General features: G+C 34.4%; 1 protein-coding gene across 1 annotated transcript in view; it reads right to left on the bottom strand.

Annotated features, from left to right (window-relative positions):
• Window positions 1-22,923, bottom strand: part of LOC141288155 (putative methyltransferase NSUN7) — a 44,420-nt gene that overhangs the window by 11,743 nt on the left and 9,754 nt on the right. The window contains exons 2-9 of the mRNA XM_073820256.1: window positions 17,919-17,977; window positions 12,098-12,234; window positions 10,064-10,216; window positions 8,577-8,760; window positions 8,357-8,487; window positions 8,223-8,311; window positions 3,367-3,510; window positions 3,147-3,248 (exon numbers count right to left, since the gene is read on the bottom strand). Of these exons, the coding sequence (XP_073676357.1) occupies window positions 3,147-3,248; window positions 3,367-3,510; window positions 8,223-8,311; window positions 8,357-8,487; window positions 8,577-8,760; window positions 10,064-10,216; window positions 12,098-12,234; window positions 17,919-17,977 (999 nt within the window). The remainder of the gene's footprint in view (window positions 1-3,146; window positions 3,249-3,366; window positions 3,511-8,222; window positions 8,312-8,356; window positions 8,488-8,576; window positions 8,761-10,063; window positions 10,217-12,097; window positions 12,235-17,918; window positions 17,978-22,923) is intronic.

Below are 22,923 nucleotides of genomic sequence, written 5' to 3' on the forward strand. Positions count from 1 at the left end.
TTTGCCCCAATGGAAAGCTAATTTACACTGTCTGAATCGTTCCTTATTGCCTACATTGTGCACTATATGCCATTCACCAAAGAGAAAACACTAACACTGTAAACAAGTCATCGATCTCAGCTGCAGCTTCAACATCTATTTATAGTGTAGGAGGCGGGACGCTACGGATTCTAGAGAGCATTTGATTGGACAAGATTTCATGAGAAACTGAAGTGCAGAAAGAAATTTAAATTTTGCTTGGTTTTGGTCAAATTAAGAGATTAAAATGTTCGGTTTTGTTCTAGAAAGAGATTTAATTTTTGCTTGGTTTTGTTCGAATTAAGAGATTTAAATGTTGTTCGGTTTTGTTTTAGAAAGAAATTGAAATTTTGCTCTGTTTTTTCGAATTAAGAGATTTAAATGTTGTTCGGTTTTGTTTCTCGAAAGAGATTTAAATTTCGCTCAGTTTAGTTTGAATTAAGAGATTTAAATGTTCAGTTTTGTTCTAGAAAGAGATTTAAATTTTGCTTGGTTTTGTTTGAATTAAGGGATTTAAATGTTGTCCAGTTTTGTTCTAGAAAGAGATTTAAATTTTGCTCGGTTTTGTTCGAATTAAGGGATTTAAATATTCATTTTTTTTCTAGAATAAGATTCACATTTCCCTCAGTTTAGTTTGAATTAAGAGTTTTAAATGTTTTCCAGTTTTGTTCTAGAAGGAGATTTAAATTTTGCTCAGTTTTGTTCGAATTAAGGGATTTAAATGTTCAGTTTTGTTTTAGAAAGAGTTTTAAATGTTGTTCGGTTTTGTTCTACAAAGAGATTTTAATTTTACTTGATCTTGTTTGAATTAAGAGATTTAAATTGTGGTCAGTTTTGTTCTAGAAAAAGATTTTGTCACGTGAAACAAGAGGTCTGGGTCCAGGTGCAGGGTAAGTAAACTTTACTATAACAAAACACAAATAAACATAAACCAAAAAGGCCAACACGGCACAATCAAACATTAACTCAAACATAAACTGAACAAAACAAGAAACACGGTCAAGAGCCAAGATCTAGAATACAAAATACACAGAAACAAACCATACTGAAAACAATGCAGCCAGAAAGAGTAGTGGGAAATGAGAGTTCTTATAGAAAAGTCCAAATGGTGAACAGCTGTGAGTGAATCAGTGTTAATGACAAAACAGCCGTGAATACTTAGGAAAGTGCTGTGCAGGGAAGGGAAAACAGCGACCTCAGGTGGCTGAGGGAAGCCCCACAGCCCAGATCATGACAGATTTAAAATGTTTGGTTTTGTTCTAGAAAGTAATTTTAAATGTTCTTTGGTTTTGTTTTATTTACAGATTTAAGTGTTGTTTGGTTTTGTTCTAGTAAGATATTTAAAGGTCAGTTTTGTTTTAGAAAGAGAATGACATGTTTATTGATTTTGTTTGAATTAAGAGATTAAAATTTGTCTTGTTCGCTTGTTTGATTTAACAAATTTCAATGTTGGTCGGTTTTGTTTTATAAAAAATTAAATGTTGGTCAGTTTTGTTTCTGAAAGATTAAAATAATGGTTGGTTTTATTCTAAAAACAGACTTAAACATTGTTCTCTTTTGTTTGATTAACAAATCTTAATGTTGGTCGGTTTTGTTGATTAAGAGATTTATAAATAAAAGCATTAATGAAAATAAGATGGATGTTGCAGGCTAAAAGTCTCATTCTCTGACACACGCCTGGAGAAAGCAATTAAGTCTTTTAGATAATGAATGGTTTGTCTTAAGCAAGTGTCATGAGTGAATTAGTATTTGTCAGTTGAATACTAATTTCTTTTCAGAGATATTAAGGTTGTGTAATTATTTAGTGTAATATTTGGCAGCTCATCTAGATTTATGATTATAGATCATTATTTAATTGTGTCTACAGTCGTGGCCAAAAGTTTTGATAATTACATAAATATTGGAAATTGGAAAAGTTGCTGCTTAAGTTTTTATAATAGCAATTTGCATATACTCCAGAATGTTATGAAGAGTGATCAGATGAATTGCATAGTCCTTCTTTGCCATGAAAATTAACTTAATCCCGAAAAAAACCTTCCACTGCATTGATAAGAAGGCTTCAGGGCGTCCAAGAAAGTCCAGCAAGCGCCAGGATGGTCTCCTAAAGAGGATTGAGCTGCGGGATCGGAGTGCCACCAGTGCAGAGCTTGCTCAGGAATGGCAGCAGGCAGGTGTGAGCGCATCTGAACACACAGTGAGGACAAGACTTTTGGAAGATGGCCTGGTGTCAAGAAGGGCAGCAAAGAAGCCACTTCTCTCCAAAAAAAACATCAGGGACAGATTGATCTTCTGCAAAAAGTATGGCGCATGGACTGCTGAGGACTGGGGCAAAGTCATATTCTCCGATGAAGCCTCTTTCCGATTGTTTGGGGCATCTGGAAAAAGGCTTGTCCGGAGAAGAAAAGGTGAGCGCTACCATCGGTCCTGTGTCATGCCAACAGTAAAGCATCCTGAGACCATTCATGTGTGGGGTTGCTTCTCATCCGGGAGTGGGCTCACTCACAATTTTGCCCAAAAACACAGCCATGAATAAAGAATGGTACCAAAACACCCTCCAACAGCAACTTCTTCCAACAATCCAACAACAGTTTGGTGAAGAACAATGCATTTTCCAGCACGATGGAGCACCGTGCCATAAGGCAAAAGTGATAACTAAGTGGCTCGGGGACCAAAACGTTGAAATTTTGGGTCCATGGCCTGGAAACTCCCCAGATCTTAATCCCATTGAGAACTTGTGGACAATCCTCAAGAGGCGGGTGGACAAACAAAAACCCACTAATTTTGACAAACTCCAAGAAGTGATTATGAAAGAATGGGTTGCTATCAGTCAGAATTTGGGCCAGAAGTTGATTGAGAGCATGCCCAGTCCAATTGCAGAGGTCCTGAAAAAGAAGGGCCAACACTGCAAATACTGACTCTTTGCATAAATGTCATGGAATTGTCGATAAAAGCCTTTGAAACGTATGAAGTGCTTGTAATTATATTTCAGTACATCACAGAAACAACTGAAACAAAGATCTAAAAGCAGTTGAGCAGCAAACTTTGTGAAAACTAATATTTGTGTCATTCTCAAAACTTTTGGCCACGACTGTACACTTATTAGGTTAGGTTAACACACACATACTCACACTGGACGGCACGCTGTAAGTCTTTCTTCTGCTGGCACACAAGTGTCTGGAGTTTCTCTGGAGAGATCGAACCCTGGGACAGATCCAGCATGAGCCGCGGATCTGAAACCAGTTCAGAACAATCACATGTGACTGAAGCTCAGAGTCAGAGATCAGTTTGATGAATGTGTGTGTGTGTGTGTGTGTGAGTGTGTGTGTGTGTGTGTGTGTGAGTGTGTACCTCTGTTCTCCTGCATTATATAATCTACAGGGTTGCTGACGGCAGACAGGGAACACGGCGGCATCAGAAACACCACACTGACCTTCTGTAGACGCACATCAGAGACGTCCAGAGACTCAAGAGAATCTGGAAGCAGCTTCACATCTGAAAAACACATATTTATTTTGGCTTTCAACAAAATGAATCTTTCTGACCTCTACTTTCTAACCAAGGACTAAGCAGCATCCCAGTATTGTGGGAATGTATTTAATGTATTAAAACAGTATACTTTTAAATCCATTTTTAATTTTCTTTACATTTCACTGCATGTTTTTTTTTTTTTTTTTATGATTGGTTTGTATGTCCATATAATTATGTAATTTTTCTTCTTTCTTTTTGTTTTAAATCAGGTTAAACTTGGTTAAAATCTAACCCTGTCTTTAAAACCAGGCCATAAATGTGGTTCGGTTTTGTTCTAGAAAGAGATTTAAAATTCTCTCAGTTTTGTTTTAGGAAGAGATTTAAATTTCCCTCGGTTTTGTTCAAATTAAAATATTTACCACTGGTTTCACAAACAAGGCTTAAGCATAGTCCCAGACTCAAATGTAAAAAAATAATTCACTCAGTTTCATTTGAATTAAGAGATTTAAATGGTGGTCAGTTTTGTTTCTAGAAAGAGATTTAAATGTTATTCAGTTTTGTTCAAATTAAGAGATTTAAATTTCAGTTCGATTTGTTTGAATTCAGAAATTGAAATGTTGTTTTTTTCTAAAAAGAGTTGGGTGGTTCTGCTCCATTAAGAGATCTAAATGTTATCCGTTTTTGTTATAGAAAGATTAATATAACGTTTGGTTTTAAATGTTGTGTGGTTCTGTTGTTCGGTTTTGTTAGATTAACAGACTTCAATGTTGTTTGTTTTTATTCTACAAAGTGATTTAAATGTTGTTTAATTTTGTTTGATTAACATAATTAAATGCTTGGTTTTGTTCTAGCAAGATATTAAAACGTTGGTTAGTTTTATTTCTGAAAGAGATTTAAATAGTAGTTGGGTTTTGTTCTAGAAAGAGACTTAAATATTGTTTGCTTTTGTTTGATTAAGAGATTTATAAATAATTATATAATTTTTCTTTTTGTTTCAAATCAGGTTAAACTCAAAATGAAAAGAAGCTTAAATAATTTTATTTAGTTTATTTTTTTTTTACATTTTGGAGCGAAATGTCAAAATTGTCCTATGGTGTGACTGTCACAAGCGTAGTTCAATAAATTACAAAGAAAAGCATAAAAATGTTAATAAATACCTCTGGCACAATTGTTCAAGTGTCTATTTTAGTAAAGGCAATGCTTTTTTCATCTATATATTTCTGAAAGCATTGGAACTTGATACATTTTGTCTCTGAAACCATGTCCTCTGGTGTGACACCATGTCCTGGATTTAAATCGGCCAATTGCAGAATAAAACTTTAATTAGTTGATTAGATTCATGATCATGTTACTCAAGCCATGTGCACATGGTAAACTTTTGTCTCAGAATTGTTCAAATATTGATCTTTTTTGGAACCACTACAAAAGTGTTACGTTTTGTTGTCCTTTGGTGTGACACTCCTACATTATATTTTTTTAATTAAAAACTGTATGTTAAACTACATATTCATGGAAAGTCATGGAGTCTTGTCACATGATAGGACAAAGATTTCAACATAAGATTTTTTTTATATCAAAATGTGCTTTGATGTTCAAAATTAAATAGAAATATTTTAATAACTACCATTTTGTCCTGTGGTGTGACACATAAAATAACCACAGATTTGTTTTTATCTCAAAATATCTAAAAAACAAACAAACAAACAGTTGAGTATTGCAATAGGGGAGATAGAAATATCTTAAAATTGTATAATTTTCAGCAGTTTTGAATGGAAGACAGCAAAGTTTGTCTTGAAATTGTCCAACAAGTCATAGGGATAATAATTATGTGAAGTATAATTTCATATTAAATAAATAACACCATATGAAAATAAGTGTCTAACAATGAAGATAAATCTCTCTCACACTATTTGTATTTTATATTTTTCACAACACAGGACAAATTTATGGTACAGTTCCGTAAAAATGTTTTACAAAACAATGAAAGAATTGACTTCACACTACATAAAAATATGCATTGCTTCTTCAAAAATTCTCTTTTACAAAAAAAAGCATTTTCTACTACCTATTTGTCGGCCATCCATAAATATATAATGTTCATTAACTCAAAATATCTGAATAATCACAATTAAAAAATGGTTTTGTAAGAAAGACATAATTTAGTCATTTAGTCATGAGCCATTTAGTCTTAGTGAACGTTCCCAAAGGGAGAATTTTTTCCTGATTCGGACCCCTAGAGACGTGTATTAGCATTTTTACTGCAGAAATATACCAAGGTCAAGCACGCACACAAATACCAGATGCGGATGCTTCAAGTTTGAGTCAAACCTTCAGCAGTGTCTCTCTATCATGGTCCTGGAGGAGCTCATTTGTGCATTTACATTCATGCATTCAGCAGAAATGTTTATGTAAAGCAACTTAAACTGCATTCAAGATATACACTTTTATCAGTTGATGCATTCCCTGGGAATCAAACCCCTGCACCTGCTGCTTAGATTACGGCAAAACACGGATGCACAATATTTACATTATATTCACATTTATTTATTTAGCAGATGCCCCTATCCACAGCATACAAATGAGGAACATCACAAGCCATTTATCATGAGAGCCATATCATACAACAAGAGATATATCTGCATCCTATTTGTTAGCCGAGTCTTGTGTAGAAACCCAAATAATTATTTAGATGCATTGGTTTTAACTCACTGAGCTCTAATTTGTAACCAGCATTTCAGAGCTTTCTCTTCTGTTATTATTAGGGTTGGGTATCGTTTGAATTTTATCAATTCCGGTTCCAGTTCTGTTTATCGATTCCAATTCTTATCGATTCAAAATTCCGATTCCAATAAGATAAAAAAAAAGAATTCATTCAAAATTTACATTTAGATGTCAAACATATTTATTCTGTCTTTTGCCTATGGTTTTTTCCCAAAAAATCGCACAGAAAAAACAACTAGACTAATTTTCAAAAATTAAATTGTTAAAGACAAGTAATAAAATAAGAACAAAGAAATCACTTAGAAATAGCATAAATAAATAAAACCAAACAAATGCCAGGTACAGAAATTGAAATCAAAATTTAAAAAACGCTGCATAGTTTTCTTTGCATAAATAAAATATTAATTAATCCTCATTAAATTTATAAAAGATATTCCATCAGTTAATGACTTTCTTTTGTTCTTTAATTAACGTTAATGATAGGTGGCCACATTTATTAGATGTCTGTCTCTTTAACACCGAACACAGATCTAAAAATACTGTTAAACATGCATTTTCTTTCTCATCAGTTTACGTTCACTTAAGACAAAAAACGCTGTGTTTATGATGATATACTTAAGTATTTTGTGCATACTGGTCAATAAATGCGAAGGAGAAGTCAGTTCCAGGCCGGAACAACCTTTTTTGCAGTGGAAAACTGTTTTAGGATGGAGAACAAGTTCTTTTCCCTGGTTAGGGTTAGGGTTAGGGTTGCTTAAAGTAGCTGATCATTTTCACGATCCGCTGTGACTTCCGTACAGATGTGACGTCAGATCTACTCAGTCACCGTCTTCAGTCACCACCCCGAGCACCAATCACGTCCCACCCTCCTTTTGTCAAACCCAGACAACATCGTGTCCATAACATTGCTAAGCAACAACAACACGAAAACAAGTGGAGAAAACCCTGTTCAGTCGATAGATGTCGAAACTACATCATTGCACAGGCTTCAGAACAACGTGAATATAAGAGACCAGTGGCACATCAACTTCAGCCTCTTTCACACAGCGATTCCGGTAAATACACGGATAATGTGTGCCATGATTTGTTCCGGAGTTGTTTAATTTGGTTCATTCACAGTTGTTTTCCGTAATCTGTGCATGCTTTACACACAACCCATAAAGACATGTGACGTTTGGATGTGAGATGTAATGCGACGCGTACGTTTCACTAAACTGAAGCTAACCTGAACAAACTGTGCTTCAGCGCTGATAGTGAGGAGCTGGCTCTGCCCGATCACCGCTTCATTCCACTTTGCACGTATTTTTTCGTCGTGAAGAGTCGCATGATAACGTGCATCATCACTACAACACTGCCTTTATGGTTCTGGCTTTTGTTCACACAGCGCTCGTTCCCGTAATTTTCCAGAATCAGCGCGCATTGTGAAAGGGGCTTTACTAAAGCAACAGTTATGTAGCATTCGGTGTTTGAAACATTAATGATCATTCTGAAATATCCTGTTGAGTATCAACAAGCTAGGCTCTCTCTATTGCTCTGGGCTCAGCTAAAGCATACATGACCGTAGTTACCTGTGATTGGCCTGGTTGTGCGTCACTCAGAAAACAACAGGCCAATCAGAAGAGAGGCTCATGAATATTAATTAGATGGGCCAAAATCGACCTGTTTTTGACAGAGCTCCTAAAAAAGGAGCTGTAAAAATATATTGAGATGGATTTTGGCACTTATACCGCAAATATATATTCTTAAGGACATCAACAACTAAAATAAACCTCCAGAAATGTGTACAATATGGGACCTTTAAAATATTAACTATATTATTTATATATATATATATATATATTTTTTTTTTTTTTTTTTTTTTTTTTTTCAACGAATACAGCTAAAGTAGTTACAGGCACATATACATGTCCATTTTACTTTACCAAATGATTTCTATTATTTCAATGGTGTGTGTGAGTGAGTGAGTATATATATATATATATATATATATTTGCGTAAATAATATAAGCTCTTACTCTTGCAGCCCAGTTTGATGAGTGTGTTCTGCAGTTCATCTCTCTGTGATTGTGCTCCGTCTCCCAAACACATATAAACTGTGCTCTGACTGTGAGCGTTTGACTGAAACATTTGTGTTTCGGCCTGTGTGTGCGCAGACGCAGACGCAGCCACTGCAGACACATGTGCAACAGTCTGCGCAGAGAAACACCCGATCATCAGGACGTCTCCGCCTTCAGCCAGCAGGGGCCGCAGCGCCCAGGGGCCCAAACAGCATGACTTATCCTACAAACACACAACACACACCATCACACACAACAATACTCATCCCACACACACACACACACACACACACAGACAGATGAAATGTGTACCTGTATGACGAGTCTGCCATCGGTCAGTAATCTGGTGTTGGTCAGTTCGCTCTTCATGCCGCTGGGAAACACCAGCAGATCGTGGCAGTGTGGGTCCTTACAGAAGGTTCGTCCTTCCAGCTGCCCGACAGATTTAACGCAGGAAAAGCCTGATGTGTGTAACACTTCACTGACCTCCTCAAAACTACACACACACACACATACACACACACAGAGGATGAAATTAAGTGTCAAATGTAAGCCGGTGGAGAGGAGAAATCAGTGTGTGTGTGTGTGTGTGTGTGTGACCTCCAGTGCTGGTGATTGGATCTGTCTACAAGTGAAATTTACAGCCACACACACACACACACACACACACACACACACACACACACACACACACACACACACACACACACACAGTGTGAAATAAGGCTGGTCACCCCAGAATGGAGGTTAAACAGGGGAGAAGCAGAATAATGCCACATCTGAAACATAAATCACACGCACACAAACACATTCTCGTCTTTCTACCTCATAAACAATAAATAATTTTAGCTGAAAAATCATACGGCAATACAATGAACAGAGATGAAAACAGCAGTGTCTTACACTGCAAAAAATACTTTTCTTACTTAGATTTTCTTAGATTTTTAAATTAAGAAGGTTTTTCTAGACGAGTAAAAAAAAAAATTGTGGGTTTCTGCTTAGAACAAGCAAAATAATCTGCCAATGGGGTAATATTATTATAAAATTATATTATACGATATAAAACAAAATATAATATACAATATAATATAAAATCTTATAAATAATTTAAAAATGTATACAAATTAAGTGAGGAAAAATATGACAACAAAAAATATGCGTCAGTGGGGACAGAAAAATAAAACTTAATTATTAAGGAAAACAAAATTTTTCCTATGATTTAGATATTTTTCTTGCTTTAAGTGTAAACTCACTTAATATACAATATAATTATATATAATATAAAAGATTATAAATGCTATAAAAATGAAGTGAGTACATGCTTTAAACAAGAAAAAATATGTGTCATTGGGGCCAGAAAAAAAAAAATATTAAAGAAAACAAGATTGATTTTTTTATGATTCAGAAATTTCACTTAAAAATTCTTAAATTCTTAAAGGATATTCTAGACGTGTAAAAATAATTTTCTTGTTTTCAGAAAAAAAGTGTTAAAACAATAATCAATCAGGGTTTTCATAATTCACTGAAACTAAAACGAAAACCATTAAAAAATCAAACTATTAACTGAAATATAATAAATATAAAAAAAAAATTAACTTTACATGCTAAAATAATACAACTAAAAAGTGAAATAAAAATTACTAAAACTTCTAAAACTAAAATGAAAGTGAAATGTCTAAAAAAAATTCAAAATATTAACAATCTATAATAGTATATCGGTACTAAAATAGCATGGTTCTTAAGGGCATATGAAATGAAACAGAACTGTTTTAATGAGATCTAGTATGTGTGTTGATGACCTGCTGAGTAGCGTGTTGATCCAGCCGTACAGCGGCAGCAGTGTGGCTCTCTCCTGTCTGTGCCGTATGTTCTCCGGCAGGATGTTGTCCAGCGTCAGCAGTTCGTGTTTAATTCGACACCGAGCCAATGACGCCACCAGTTTAGTCCTGAATCTGCCAAAAAAAAAAAAAAAAAAGCTAGTGTAACACTTCACATCAATGACAGACACGTCAAACAGTGTTAAGCCACACAGACACATCATCTCACTACACTTCATGTTTAATTCAGTGAGAGGCGTACAGTTATCCCCTCATACATAAAAAGACTCATTTTGCCTTAGCGTTTATTTTTGTGATGGATTGATATCACCTCTAGATCAGCCATTCCTTAAAAAGAAGACGTTTATTCAATTGTGCTATTATACTTTTAAAGGGGTCATAGGATAGCCATTTTCCTTGAGCATTGAGAGCATTGTTTGTGTACACAGAGTTTACTAAAAAGAAAGGTTTTGAACAACTCACTTTCACCGTTTGGGTTTCCGCTCGCGGCCGTCTTGCCAGTCAAGAAGTGTCGATCTCCGAATGCGAAAGAATGGACTCCATAGGATGAAATATTAGGCTTATATGAGGCTCTTTTTACATCTAGAAGGTTAATATTGTTTTTCACTTGCGACAAAACAACGAATTAGCTGTGCATTTATATGGAAATATGCTTTAGGAGCTATCCATCTTTACTCTCCTCACTATTATGTCGCATTCGGAGATGGACACTTCTTGACTGGCAAGACGGCCGCGAGCGGAGACTCAAACAGTGAGAGTGAGTTGTTCAAAACCTTTCTTTTTAGTAAACTCTGTGTACACAAACAATGTTTTCAATGCTGGAGTTCATGTGTAGAGACCCAGACGATACTTCCAGCAAAGTTTCATGGTGTGTCGAGTCTTCTTAGTGTTGTAGAAATATCGATTTTGATGCGCTCAAAGTTATGCCGTTGACCACAAAACGAAATCACGGTCAATCTCAAAAACGGCTCGTTTGTCGTAATTATGCTTTTATATATAAGTTTGTCTCGTTTACAGTAAAAAAAAAAACAGCCCAGGTTGCATTTTGGCAATAGTTATCCTTTAAAAATTCCCAATAGTAGTGTAAAAAACACCCTTTTATCCTGTCAAAATCAGCTCTGCAAAAAATCAACTCATTTTATTGCACAGTCCCTTTAAATGCAAATGAGCTCTGCTCGCCACGCCCCTCTCTGATGTGGGATTATGAGCCGTAATGTTTACTTTAGCGGCATTTAGCTGTGAAACTTGCCAACAAGCACTTTATTAAGAAAGGCTGTTTGCAAACATGCATAAAAAAAACCTTTCTACTCACTTCTGCTGTGGGTGAAGCTGCATCAGGAATGATTCGCATGAACATAGACGCATATGTAGATCGGGATCGGCGCTTTCCTTTTAAAAACGAAAGTAACGTTAATCCTCTGTGTCTTCAGCGGCTCAGATTTATGGAGTAAATGACGACTGCTATGTTCATTATTACATCCTCAATCGGACACATTCTTGTCTTCCTCTGCACCTGAGTCACACAATGGTGATCGGAGTCGGACTGTTTCGGCTCGGTGAGGGCGGGGCTAAGGTAAGGCGCTCATGTCAATCAACTATCGTGGGAGGGGCCTCTGTCTGTGTGTCGTCACACCCACAAGAAGCTGAGAATGAGCTGATTTTAAAAAGGGGATATTACTTTTAAAGATTAAAAAATACAACTGGATGGATTTTTATCATTGTAGGGTGGTTATGTTCACAACATACAACACACATTAATGTTCAAACAACATGTAAAAGTTAGTTTTGCATCCAATGACCCTTTTAAGTGCCTTTTTGCGCACTCATGAATCATCTCATGACTAAGTGCAGACGCAATGTAAATAAAAGATTCACTGTGTAGTTTAGAGCTTTATTGATTATAACAGAACTTTGTGAGATCTCCATCTATCCTTTTAGTGATACATTGTACAACATTGTGGGTAGTATGTAATTCTGATTTGACCTTTGACCCACCTGAGCAGACATGCCTCCACATCCCGCACAGCATTCACTTCCTCCTCCTTCTGATTGGCCGGTAGCAGGCGTGGGAGGAACTTCCTGTCCATTAAGTCAGTGAGCATGACGGCCACCAAACTCATGCTATCATCCAGCTGCAGAGATACAGACAAATATAATATAATATAATATAATATAATACATATAATAATGGGCTGTTTACAAACTTTCTGTTGTCAATGTGTGTGTGTGTGTGTGTGTGTGTGTGTGTTGTTTTCTGTGTTTTTAGTATAATTATGATAATATTATAGCTTTCAATATTTTTAATTAGTTTTTAGTTTTACATTTTCGCTTTCACTTAAATTGTAGTTGAAGTTTTAGTAATTATGTTGTATTTTTTGCCATTAGGTTGGCTTAATCTATCTATCTAAATCATGCTAACAATATGCTAATAATGCTAGAACCGTGCTAATCATGCTAGAAACATGCCAGTAACTTGCTAATCATGCTAATAACATGTTAATCATGTTAAAAACATGATAGTCATGCTAAAAACATGTTAACTTCCAAGTGATGCTAGTGCCATGCTAATCATGCTAGCAACATGGTAATCATGCTAGCAACTTGCTAATCATATTAGAAACATGCTAGCAAGTTGTTAATCATGTTAGAAAAATATTAACAACTTGCTAATCATGCTAAAATCGTTCTAGCAACTTGCTAATCATGTTAAACATGCTAATAACATGCTAATCATGCTAGAAACATGCTATCAATTTGCTAATCATTTTAGAAACATGCTAGAATCATGCTAGCAACATGGTAATCGAATCGTGATAAAATCATGCTAGCAACATGCTAGTAACATGCTAATTATGCTAACAACATGCTGATCATCTATCAACCAATCAAACTTTAAAACTATTTAAAACTTCAAAATATTTCAGACTGAAAACTGTCAAACTTTAAAACGTTTTAAACTTTCTGGTCTTGTTTTCTCAAGCCAACTTAGTTTGTCTTGACAAACTTTTTAATCTAGTTTTTATTGTTGTTCTTTTTTTTAAATGTCTATTTAGTTTTTATATATTTTTTTATTTTTGCTTAGTTAGGTTAAACTAAGACATAATGCTGAATTTTTTTTAATTGTTTATTGTAATTTTGAAGAAACAAAAATGCTTTTTTTGTTACCTTTAGTTTTACTTAACTTTTCAGCTAGTGATTCCACATGTCTAAATACATTTCTGCCATTCGATTCAGTGTAAGCTCTCAGTTTGGTGGTTTAAATGCAGCTTTGGATTCAGCTTTATTTCTCCGGCTCGTACGGACTTTTCCAGCAAATTTTGTTATTTTTGTCTTTTTCAGCCCTAATCATGAGCAGCTGCTGCAGGGTTTACTCTGCTCTCTGTGTTTGTCCTCTGTGAAGGTCAGGCTCAGACCCGTGAGATTCCTCTGGTGTCGCTGGGTAACTGCGTCTCTGATGGGTTCAATGCTACCGACCTAATAGCTGAGACCCATTAGAGAGCAGCAGACACACACACACACACACACACACACACACACACTGAGAGTGAACTCTATACACTACATCTGATCAATAACTGCAGGAAACACACACACACACTCTTACAGGGAAGCAGAAATCACAAATGAGATCTCAGTTGTTATCTCAAATCTAAGTAATATCTCAATTGTTTCTTCTAGAGAGCACTGAGATTAAATGGGAATCAAATTAAGACGTTTTTTTTTTTTTGATGCATCTCACAATGGACCAAACTGTGATCAGATACCAAAGTTAAACTTGTTACTTTTGAATATCCCAGATAAAAAAAAACAATTAAGTTATACATTTAATTCACTTAGATATATAATAAAATATAATATAATATATAGAGATGCACAGTATTATCAGACCTATATCGGAATTGGCCAATAATGGCTTTAAATGAGCAATATCACACAAGTAGATGTAAGAAATGGCTGTATATTGGCACTGCTGTGATTCGCAGTAGGTAAACACAGCGTGCCGCTATACAGCCATATAGCCAGGGATGGGATAAAAAATTGATTCTCTGATGCATTGCAATTCTCTCTTCAACAATTCTGTGTTTTACTTTATATATGCTTTTATTCATGCCGTTTGAAATGCAGTACTATTAGATGCACGAAGCTCGATTGCGGATGTGGTTAAATGCACATGCATTTTCTAATACTTTTATACGAAACTGATGTACAGTATACACAGTTATGTTTTCAGAGCAGGACAAAACATCTGATATATGGAAATAGATCTGTGCATGAGTTTGAATGAAGCCTGTTAAAGCTGCCACTGTCTATAATCTCATCAGTAATAATCAAACGGCAATAATGCTGAGAAAAAAAAGTATTGTTTGTAAACTTTCAGATACTTAAAGAACACTTATAATTGTTTTAAAATGTAGCCTGCTCATATAATAATAAAAAAGTAAACTTTGCACAAAATAAATTTGATATGAAAATGTAGCCATGTGCAGTAATATTGAAAACTGAGAATGTGATGCATCCTGATATTTAGTTGATAATGAAAATCGTAATTAAATTGAATCTTGAAACCAGTGAAGATTCACAACCCTACTTTTAAGATGGCAGTACTGACATACAGAGATTCCAACTATAAACAAAAAGTATAGAAACCTTGTTAAACCTTGTTAGGATTTTGTTAAAATGTAAAGTTGTAAAGATGTATTTGCACAGCAGAAGAATTAATTGGGGAAAAAATGTAGATCAAGAATCATTTTGGAATCGCATTGTGACTCCCAGAATCGGAATCGGATCGTGAAGTGCCTGAAGATTCCCACCCATGTGATATTGTGTTTATACAACAGTTCGACGACACAAGTGTGTAAATACATAAGAAACAAAAACAGAGTGTCTTTAAAACCCTTTTTTTTGTGCAGAACTACTTCCCCCACAGATTCAAATCTCTAGCTGCGTCAAGAGCTGTTGTTAAAACAAAAATAACTTCCGTTTCTTATTTTTGCCATCTAACGGCGGAACAATGTAACTAAAATCACCATCACAAACACACGCACCATTTCTTAATATTCACACTTTTAAATCGTACTATTATTTATATAAAATATAATGTATTGAATAATAATATTTAATAAACAACAACAGCCATTATAAAATTGCTAGGCAATTTAGTCAGAATTACACAGGCAGCGCTCTGATATACAGTACAGCATTGAATTTATATTAACATGATGACATTTTGCCAAAACGATTTGCTCTGGAGCAAATAACAGATTAATGAGACCAAAGACTGCCTGTTAGATTTGCCAAAAACAAATTCTATCTCAGACATCAGAGCCAGCTGTAAATTCCAGAAAAGGATTTTCTCGTGCGGGTTCATGAATGCACTGACGGTCTGGAGCACTCATGTCTGAAAAGGTTGATGCAAAATTTTTCAATAGACGTTATCTTTCTTAACTAACTGCTTATTTGAGCTATAAACAAGTACATTCTCATCTGAAACCCTCTCAAAACTACATTCCATGACATAAAAATGGTAATATTTAAAAAAATTATACCTGATTTGGGTGTCCAGCATGACACTCACTGTAATCAGTACCACAATCGTGATATGATTACAAACTGTGAAGCGGCGGCTGTTGGAGTTCTGATATTGCTCTAATATCACACTCCTATCAGCCAATCATAATCGAGCACCAGAAAGAACTGTTGTATGACTGTAAATATTTGGCCTGCATGATATATCGAAGTTATCAAAATATAGCAAATGTAAATATTGCGATATGCATGAGTCATTTTAATAATAGGATACTTCAATACGTTGCAAAAAAGTCAACGCATATAGCAGAGAATAAACTGGGCATGCAACATCTTGATTGGCATTAAAAGAGTTAAGTGCATTAAGTTGCAGAAAACTCTTTGCTGTCTGACACACACCTGAAGTGCGTGCATAGCCGCATCTCACACAGAGATAGTTTCCAACCCCGGAAACACTGAGTTGATTCGTCTTTCACATCTTATTTTATTTGAACAGAAACATACCTACACAGAATTATGTCAAAATACCCACCTTGGCAATCATTATGGAAAATGCAGCCATTTGCAGCCAAACTAACAATGAAATTAATTGTTCTACCTATGATATTTTATTAACGTCTACACCTACCCCAACCCTAAACTTAACCCTTACTATAATACAAAAACAGTATTATTGTTGTACAGTGTGATAATAAATAACATTAGATTGATGTGTGCATGCCGTGTAGCCAGAGCTGTATCCCTTCTACCCTAAACCCATGATTACTCATTTTCATGACCACTCTCAACAAAACTGAATATATGTGAATTCGCAAATTAATACTAGACACTTTAAAGATGATGTGTACCAAAAATCTGTCATATCTTTCTGTTAACATACTTTACTAGCCTTTCGTTTTTGAGCTTTGATTATGCAGCCATTGACGCATTACAGTTTGATAACAGACTGAATTAGTCTTTTCTTGCAAAACACACTCTTACTAATCTTTGTTTCATTTACAACTTTGAATCTTTTTTTTTTTTAAGTATAATTGATAAGTTTCATTAATAAGTCTCATAAGCATTCAAAGAGTAACATCTGAGCATGTTAATCTGCTGATCAACATTAGTGTCAGCTCGTTAGAGGTCATTCTGTGTGTGTGTGTGTGTGTGTGTGTGTGTGTGTGTGTGTGTGTGTGTTTGTGGTTCATTGTGTTCAGAGTTTATAGTCTCTCTTAAGATTCAGAGTAACGACCTGCCAAAGCAGCAGCGGACAAACGATTCATCCTTTACAGCGGCTGTATTTCAGCCTCTAGTGTGTGTGTGTGTGTGTGTGTGTGTGTGTGTGTGTGTGTGTGTGTGTGTGTATCCATGCGTAAGTGTGTGAATGCGTGTATAAATGCGCAGCTGAGCGTTTGTAAGTGTCTTTGCACCATGGCCATCAGCAGTCACATTTACCACCTGCAGTGTATTCTGGGAGTTTTTAGTCAGTTATGGACGTTCTGTTTCATTAGGAAGTCAGACAGACAGATTGTCAGACAAAATGACCCCCCCCCCCCACACACCCCACGCACGCACGCACGCACGCACGCACGCACGCACACACATATGTTGGGTTTACATGTTTTATGGGGACATTCCATAGGCGTAATGGTTTTTATACTGTACAAACCGTACTTTCTATCGGCCTAACCCTACCCTACACCTAAACCTAGCCCTCACAGGAGATTGTACATACTTTTACTTCATCAAAAAAAAACTCATTGTGCATGATTTATAAGCCTGTTTCCTCATGGGGACCTGAGAAATGTCCCCACAAGGTCAAAATCTACTGGTATTCCTATCCTTGTGGGGACATTTGGTCCCCACAACGTGATGAATACCAGGCACACACACACACACACACACACACACACACACACACACACACACACACACACACACACACACACACACACACACACACACACACTCTGTATCTTTGTGAGGACATTGTGACACAATGCAATCTCCAGGTCTTTAAACCTACCCATCAGAACTAAATGTCTTACCCAAACCCTTATCCTAAACCTAACCTTTACCTAATTATAACCCGATCCTTAAAACCAAGTCTTGACCCTCAGGCCTTTAAAGGGGTCTCAGAAAGTGAGGACCGGCCAAAATGTCTTCAATTTACAAAAATTGTCCTCACTAAAACTCGAAATGTCCCTAACAAAGATAGCTGTACAAGTGCACACACATACACATTTACCCCTGTAAAGGCCTGTTTGAGGGTCAAGACACACACATAAGAGTCCCGCCCTCCACTCACCATTGGCTGTGAGAGACAGAAGCAGCTGTCAATCAGGACGTCCTCCAGAAGCTCCTGATCTACAGAAATGAGACCAAAGAAACATGTAAGTCCAGATAACCAAGAAAAGTAAGATACACTGACTAAAACAAGGTAAGAGGCCTGATATATTTCTAGATCACAGGTATTAAGATTACAAAATATCCAAACAGTAAACTTAATCATTTTACTCAAGTGACTTACTCAAACCACAGAGAAAAGTAATTAAACTGCTTCATTTCAGACTAGTGAAAAATCACTGTAAAAATTAGCATTAACAGTATTTTTTTATGTGAGACTGAGACATATATTAAACATTATTTTAGATATTTTATATTAAATATTTTGAAACATTCAAAATACCTCTATAATGAGTAAAAATAAAAGGTGATGTTTTTAAAAGTAAAACAAATAATTTTCACTAAATAATATAAATTAACAAAATATTAGATGGAAAATTTAAGCTTAATAATTTAGAGCTGCAAAACTATTAGTCGCAATTAATCAATTCAAAATAAAAGTAGTATATGTGTGTATACTGTCTACATTTATTATGTGTATATAAATACACAATATGTTAGATTTATATGTAAAATTTTAATATTTATATTGTTATGAGTGTGACGTGCTGGACAGACGAGATGAGAGACGAAGTACACAAAAGACAGACTTATAAAGGCTAACTAATGATTAAACACAGGTGACGGGGATGACAGGATGATGAGGGCGAAACCAATGATGACAGATCAACAGGGGGAGACAATGGGAGAAACCAATGGCCAAAACAGACATGAAATGTGACATACATATAATATAAATTATATACAAGTATTTAAATACAAATATTAAACAAAGTATTCAAAATACATATGTGTGTGTATTTATATATACATAATTAATATACAGAGTACACACACATATATTATGTAAACAAAAACCTTTATTTTGAATTGATTAATCACAACTAATTGTTTTGCAGTGCTAAAATAATTAAACAAAAACTAGAAAGGTTCCTTAAACAAAAAACAAAAATAAAAAAATCAAGCCAAAAAAAGACTGAGTAACTTTAAGTACTAAAACTTCTAACACAAAAACTGAAACAGAAATACATTAAATCTATATAGAAATATTAAAAATGTATATAAAATAAGATTATTTTATAAAAAACAATTTAATATATTACTATAAAAGCCCATTAAATTGCTAAAACTCAAAATAAAAAGAAACCTGAAAATATTCAAACAAAAACTACTTCCAGAAATAAATGAATACTATAATAACAGTACATACACTGTAAACAAAATCTGTAGAAATTACAGTATTACTGGCAGCTGGTTGCCAGTAACTTACTGTAGATTTAAATTTATGCTATTTACTGGCAACAGTTTGTTCAAAGTTAATTGAACATTAAACATTAACAAGTCTTTATCTTTACAGAATAAAACTAAAATAACAGCCTCATGCAAAGCATTCTGGGAACCAAAATCTGAAGGAAAAAAACAGAAAAAGGTTGATGAAGGTTTCTGGTTCCCAGAATGCTTTGCAGTAGGTTGTTATTTTATAGTTTTATTCTGTAAAGACAAAGACTTGTTAATGTTTAATGTTCATTTAACTTTGAACAAACTGTTGCCAGTAAATAACATAAATAAAAAATCTACAGTAAGTTACTGGCAACCAGCTGCAGAACTACAGCAAATTTTTTACAGTGTATACAATACTAAAAAAGAAATAGATGAGCCAAAAATATGCAATAAAAGTATGATAACAGTAGTTCATATGTCTAATGTCTTCTGAAGCCATATTGTATGATTGTGTGAGGAAAAGAAAAGAAGCTAAAATAACAAACATCTGTTTAATTGATGAAAAACAAGTTTTTTGATGGTTTTAGTCACCATCTGACTTCCTGCTGAAGATTAAAGAAACAATACAGAAGCAGAACAACAGGAAAATGAAAAACACTCCTTAAAACATAAAACATCTCTCACACATTCCCACGTTCACTGAACCTCTAAACTGAATCAATCTGATGAATTCACAATTCAGCGAAAATTATATTTGTGTACCTTAAGAAGATCAAAAGCAAAGGACGCACAAATCCCTTTTATAGCTCATTTTCCCTGAGTGAGTAAAAATAGAGAACCTCATTCATTTTTATTTCTTTTCTCCAGAGTATAGCGCTTGGAATTACAAATCATAAAGCAGGCATCTGTGTCCCCGAGCGCAGAGCGAGAGACGGGAGTTTTCCTTAATGTTTGCACGCGAGTAAAAGGGAAATCAGTCATGTGGGATTTGCGTGTGGCTGTTTTTAGTTGGCGCTCCTGCGGGACGGTAATCTTCAGCAGGTACAGCCGCAGCATCTGAAGGGCTCTTGCAGGAATCGTGTGAATGATGTGTGCGGCCCAAGATAAGGCTCTTATCGTGATTGACAGCTGGGAGCTCCCACTCTGCCCATCGGCCGTTTCCATGACAACTACAAACATCCCATCCTTCCGCCCTGACAGCGTGTGGGCAAAGAATATCAGCAAATATGATCATAAATTCACTGAGAAGAATCTCTCTCTCACACACATACAGAGTGTTAATATAGGAGGAAGGCTCTCTTCCTCTGATGTGATTCATGAGCCGGTCGTTAACCTTCTGATCTGTGACTCATTAAGCGATTAATTGTGCTCAAACATTTAAAATCTACAACAAAGGCAGATAATGACCTCCAGTGGAGCACATCGGCTGTTAATAAAGCGGTCAGCACTATGTATGGGCGTGGCCACAGCCCAGCTCTTATCCAATCAGAGGAGTAGGAGTGCATGGAAAAGTAAAAAAAAAAGGTAAAATCCTGAAAAAATTGCATAAAAAATAAGATGAAAAAAAAATCAATAATAAATTATTAGATTAAAATAAATAAATACATAATTAAATAAATGAGTAATTGCACAAATAAAAAAATTATTTAAATAAATAATAAATAATTACAAAATAGATTAAAATAAATCATTTTAAATTAGGTTAAAATTATAAAAAAAAACCTGCAATTAATTAAAAATAAAAAGATATATAATTTTAAATAAATAAAGACTAAAACGTTAGATTAAGCTAAATTAATAAACATTTGATAAAACAATAATAAATACATAACCAGATTAAAATAAGCAAAATAAAGTTGTCCAAATGAAGTTCTTAGCAATGTATATTACTATTAAAATTGCTTTTTTTTTTATGGTAAGAAATGTACAAAATATCTTTATGGAACATGATATTTACTTCATGTTTAATTATTTTTAAAGAAATAAATAAAGAATAAAACATTAGAGTAAATTAAATTAATAAACATTCGATCAAACTAAAAAATAAATACATAATCAGATTAAAATAAAGTTGTACAAGTGAAGTTGTTAGCAATGCATATTACTAATCAAAAATTAAGTTTTGATATATTTATGGTAGATAATTTACAAAATATCTTCATGGAACATGATCTTTACTTAATGTTCAATTTTTTTTTAAATAAATAAAGAATAAAACATTAGATTAAACTAAATTAATAAACATTTGCTAAAACAAAAATAAATACATGACCAGAATAAAATAAAACAAATAAACAAATAATAGCAAATGAGACCAAATTAAATAATCATAAAATGAGATTAAATGACATAAACATTAGGTTTAAAACTTAAAATTTAAAAACTGATTAAAATAATCATAAATAAGTATATAAATAAATAAATCTTTGCAACACTTTAAATGAATAAATAATCAAAATTAGGTTAATAATAAATAATTAAAAATTACATTAAAATAAATGAACAATCAAAATTAGGTTATTATAAATAGCTAAATAATAAATATAATTTTGGTAAAGTAAAAAAATTAAAATAGGTAAAAAAAATGTACTAAAACAAAATTAATAAATAATCAAATTAGTAAATAAACAGTCCTATAACACATAGGAAAAAAAACATAATTGCATTACCCTGGACCACAAAACCAGTCATAAGGATCAATTATTTGAAATGAGATTTATACATCATCTGAAAGCTGAATAAATATTTCTATTGATGCTTTTCATTGATGTATGGTTTGTTAGGATATGATAATATGTGGTCGAGATACAACTATTTAAAATCTGGAATCTGAGGGTGCATAAAAAGCTAAATATTGAGAAAATCACCTTTAAAGTTGTCCAAATGAAGCTCTTAGAAATGCATATTACTAATCAAAAATTTCAAAAATTTACTTTTACATGATCTTTACTTTATTATTTACTTTATACTGATTTTTGGCATAAAAAAAATCAATCATTTTGACTCATACAATGTATTTTTGGCTATTGCTTGCTAAATATACCCATGCTACTTACAATATGCTCACTTAAATATGCTCACACATTATTTTTCACCATATAAATTGTGTCTTTGAGAATGATCATATTTGAGGGTCTGTGATATTTGAAAGATGAAGGCCTGGTTTCACAGACAGGGCTTACACTACACCAGGATTGGGCCATAGTTCAATTAGGACATTTAAGCGATTTTTATAAACATGCTTAGAAAAAAAAACATTACTGGTGTGCATCATCAGACAAAACAAAGGCACAGATATATTTTAAGATCAATCGGTGTAATTTTATTTTAGTTGAAACAGCTGAGACTTACATTTTAGTCTAGGACTAGGCTTAAACCTTGTCTGTGAAACCAGGTGTAAAAACCCTACGTTAGACAGATAGTCATCACACAAGACATGATACATGATCACTGCTCTGGGTCAAATTGCCCAATAATATAGGAATCTGCACTGCATATGGGCGTGGCCACAGAACAGCTGTTGTCCAATTAGAGGAGAGCCAAAGGCGAGGATAGAAAGAGGCTGAAAAAGCACAAGAGGCCGATACAAACTCAAACAATAGTCATCACATAGATCACATTTACAGCAGCTTTTCAGCCAAACTCTCGGTGGAGAAACGCCTCACAGAATAAATCTGCAGCCTCAC

This window comes from Garra rufa, chromosome 16 (genome assembly GCF_049309525.1).
Source record: "Garra rufa chromosome 16, GarRuf1.0, whole genome shotgun sequence".
Classification (NCBI taxonomy): domain Eukaryota; kingdom Metazoa; phylum Chordata; class Actinopteri; order Cypriniformes; family Cyprinidae; genus Garra; species Garra rufa.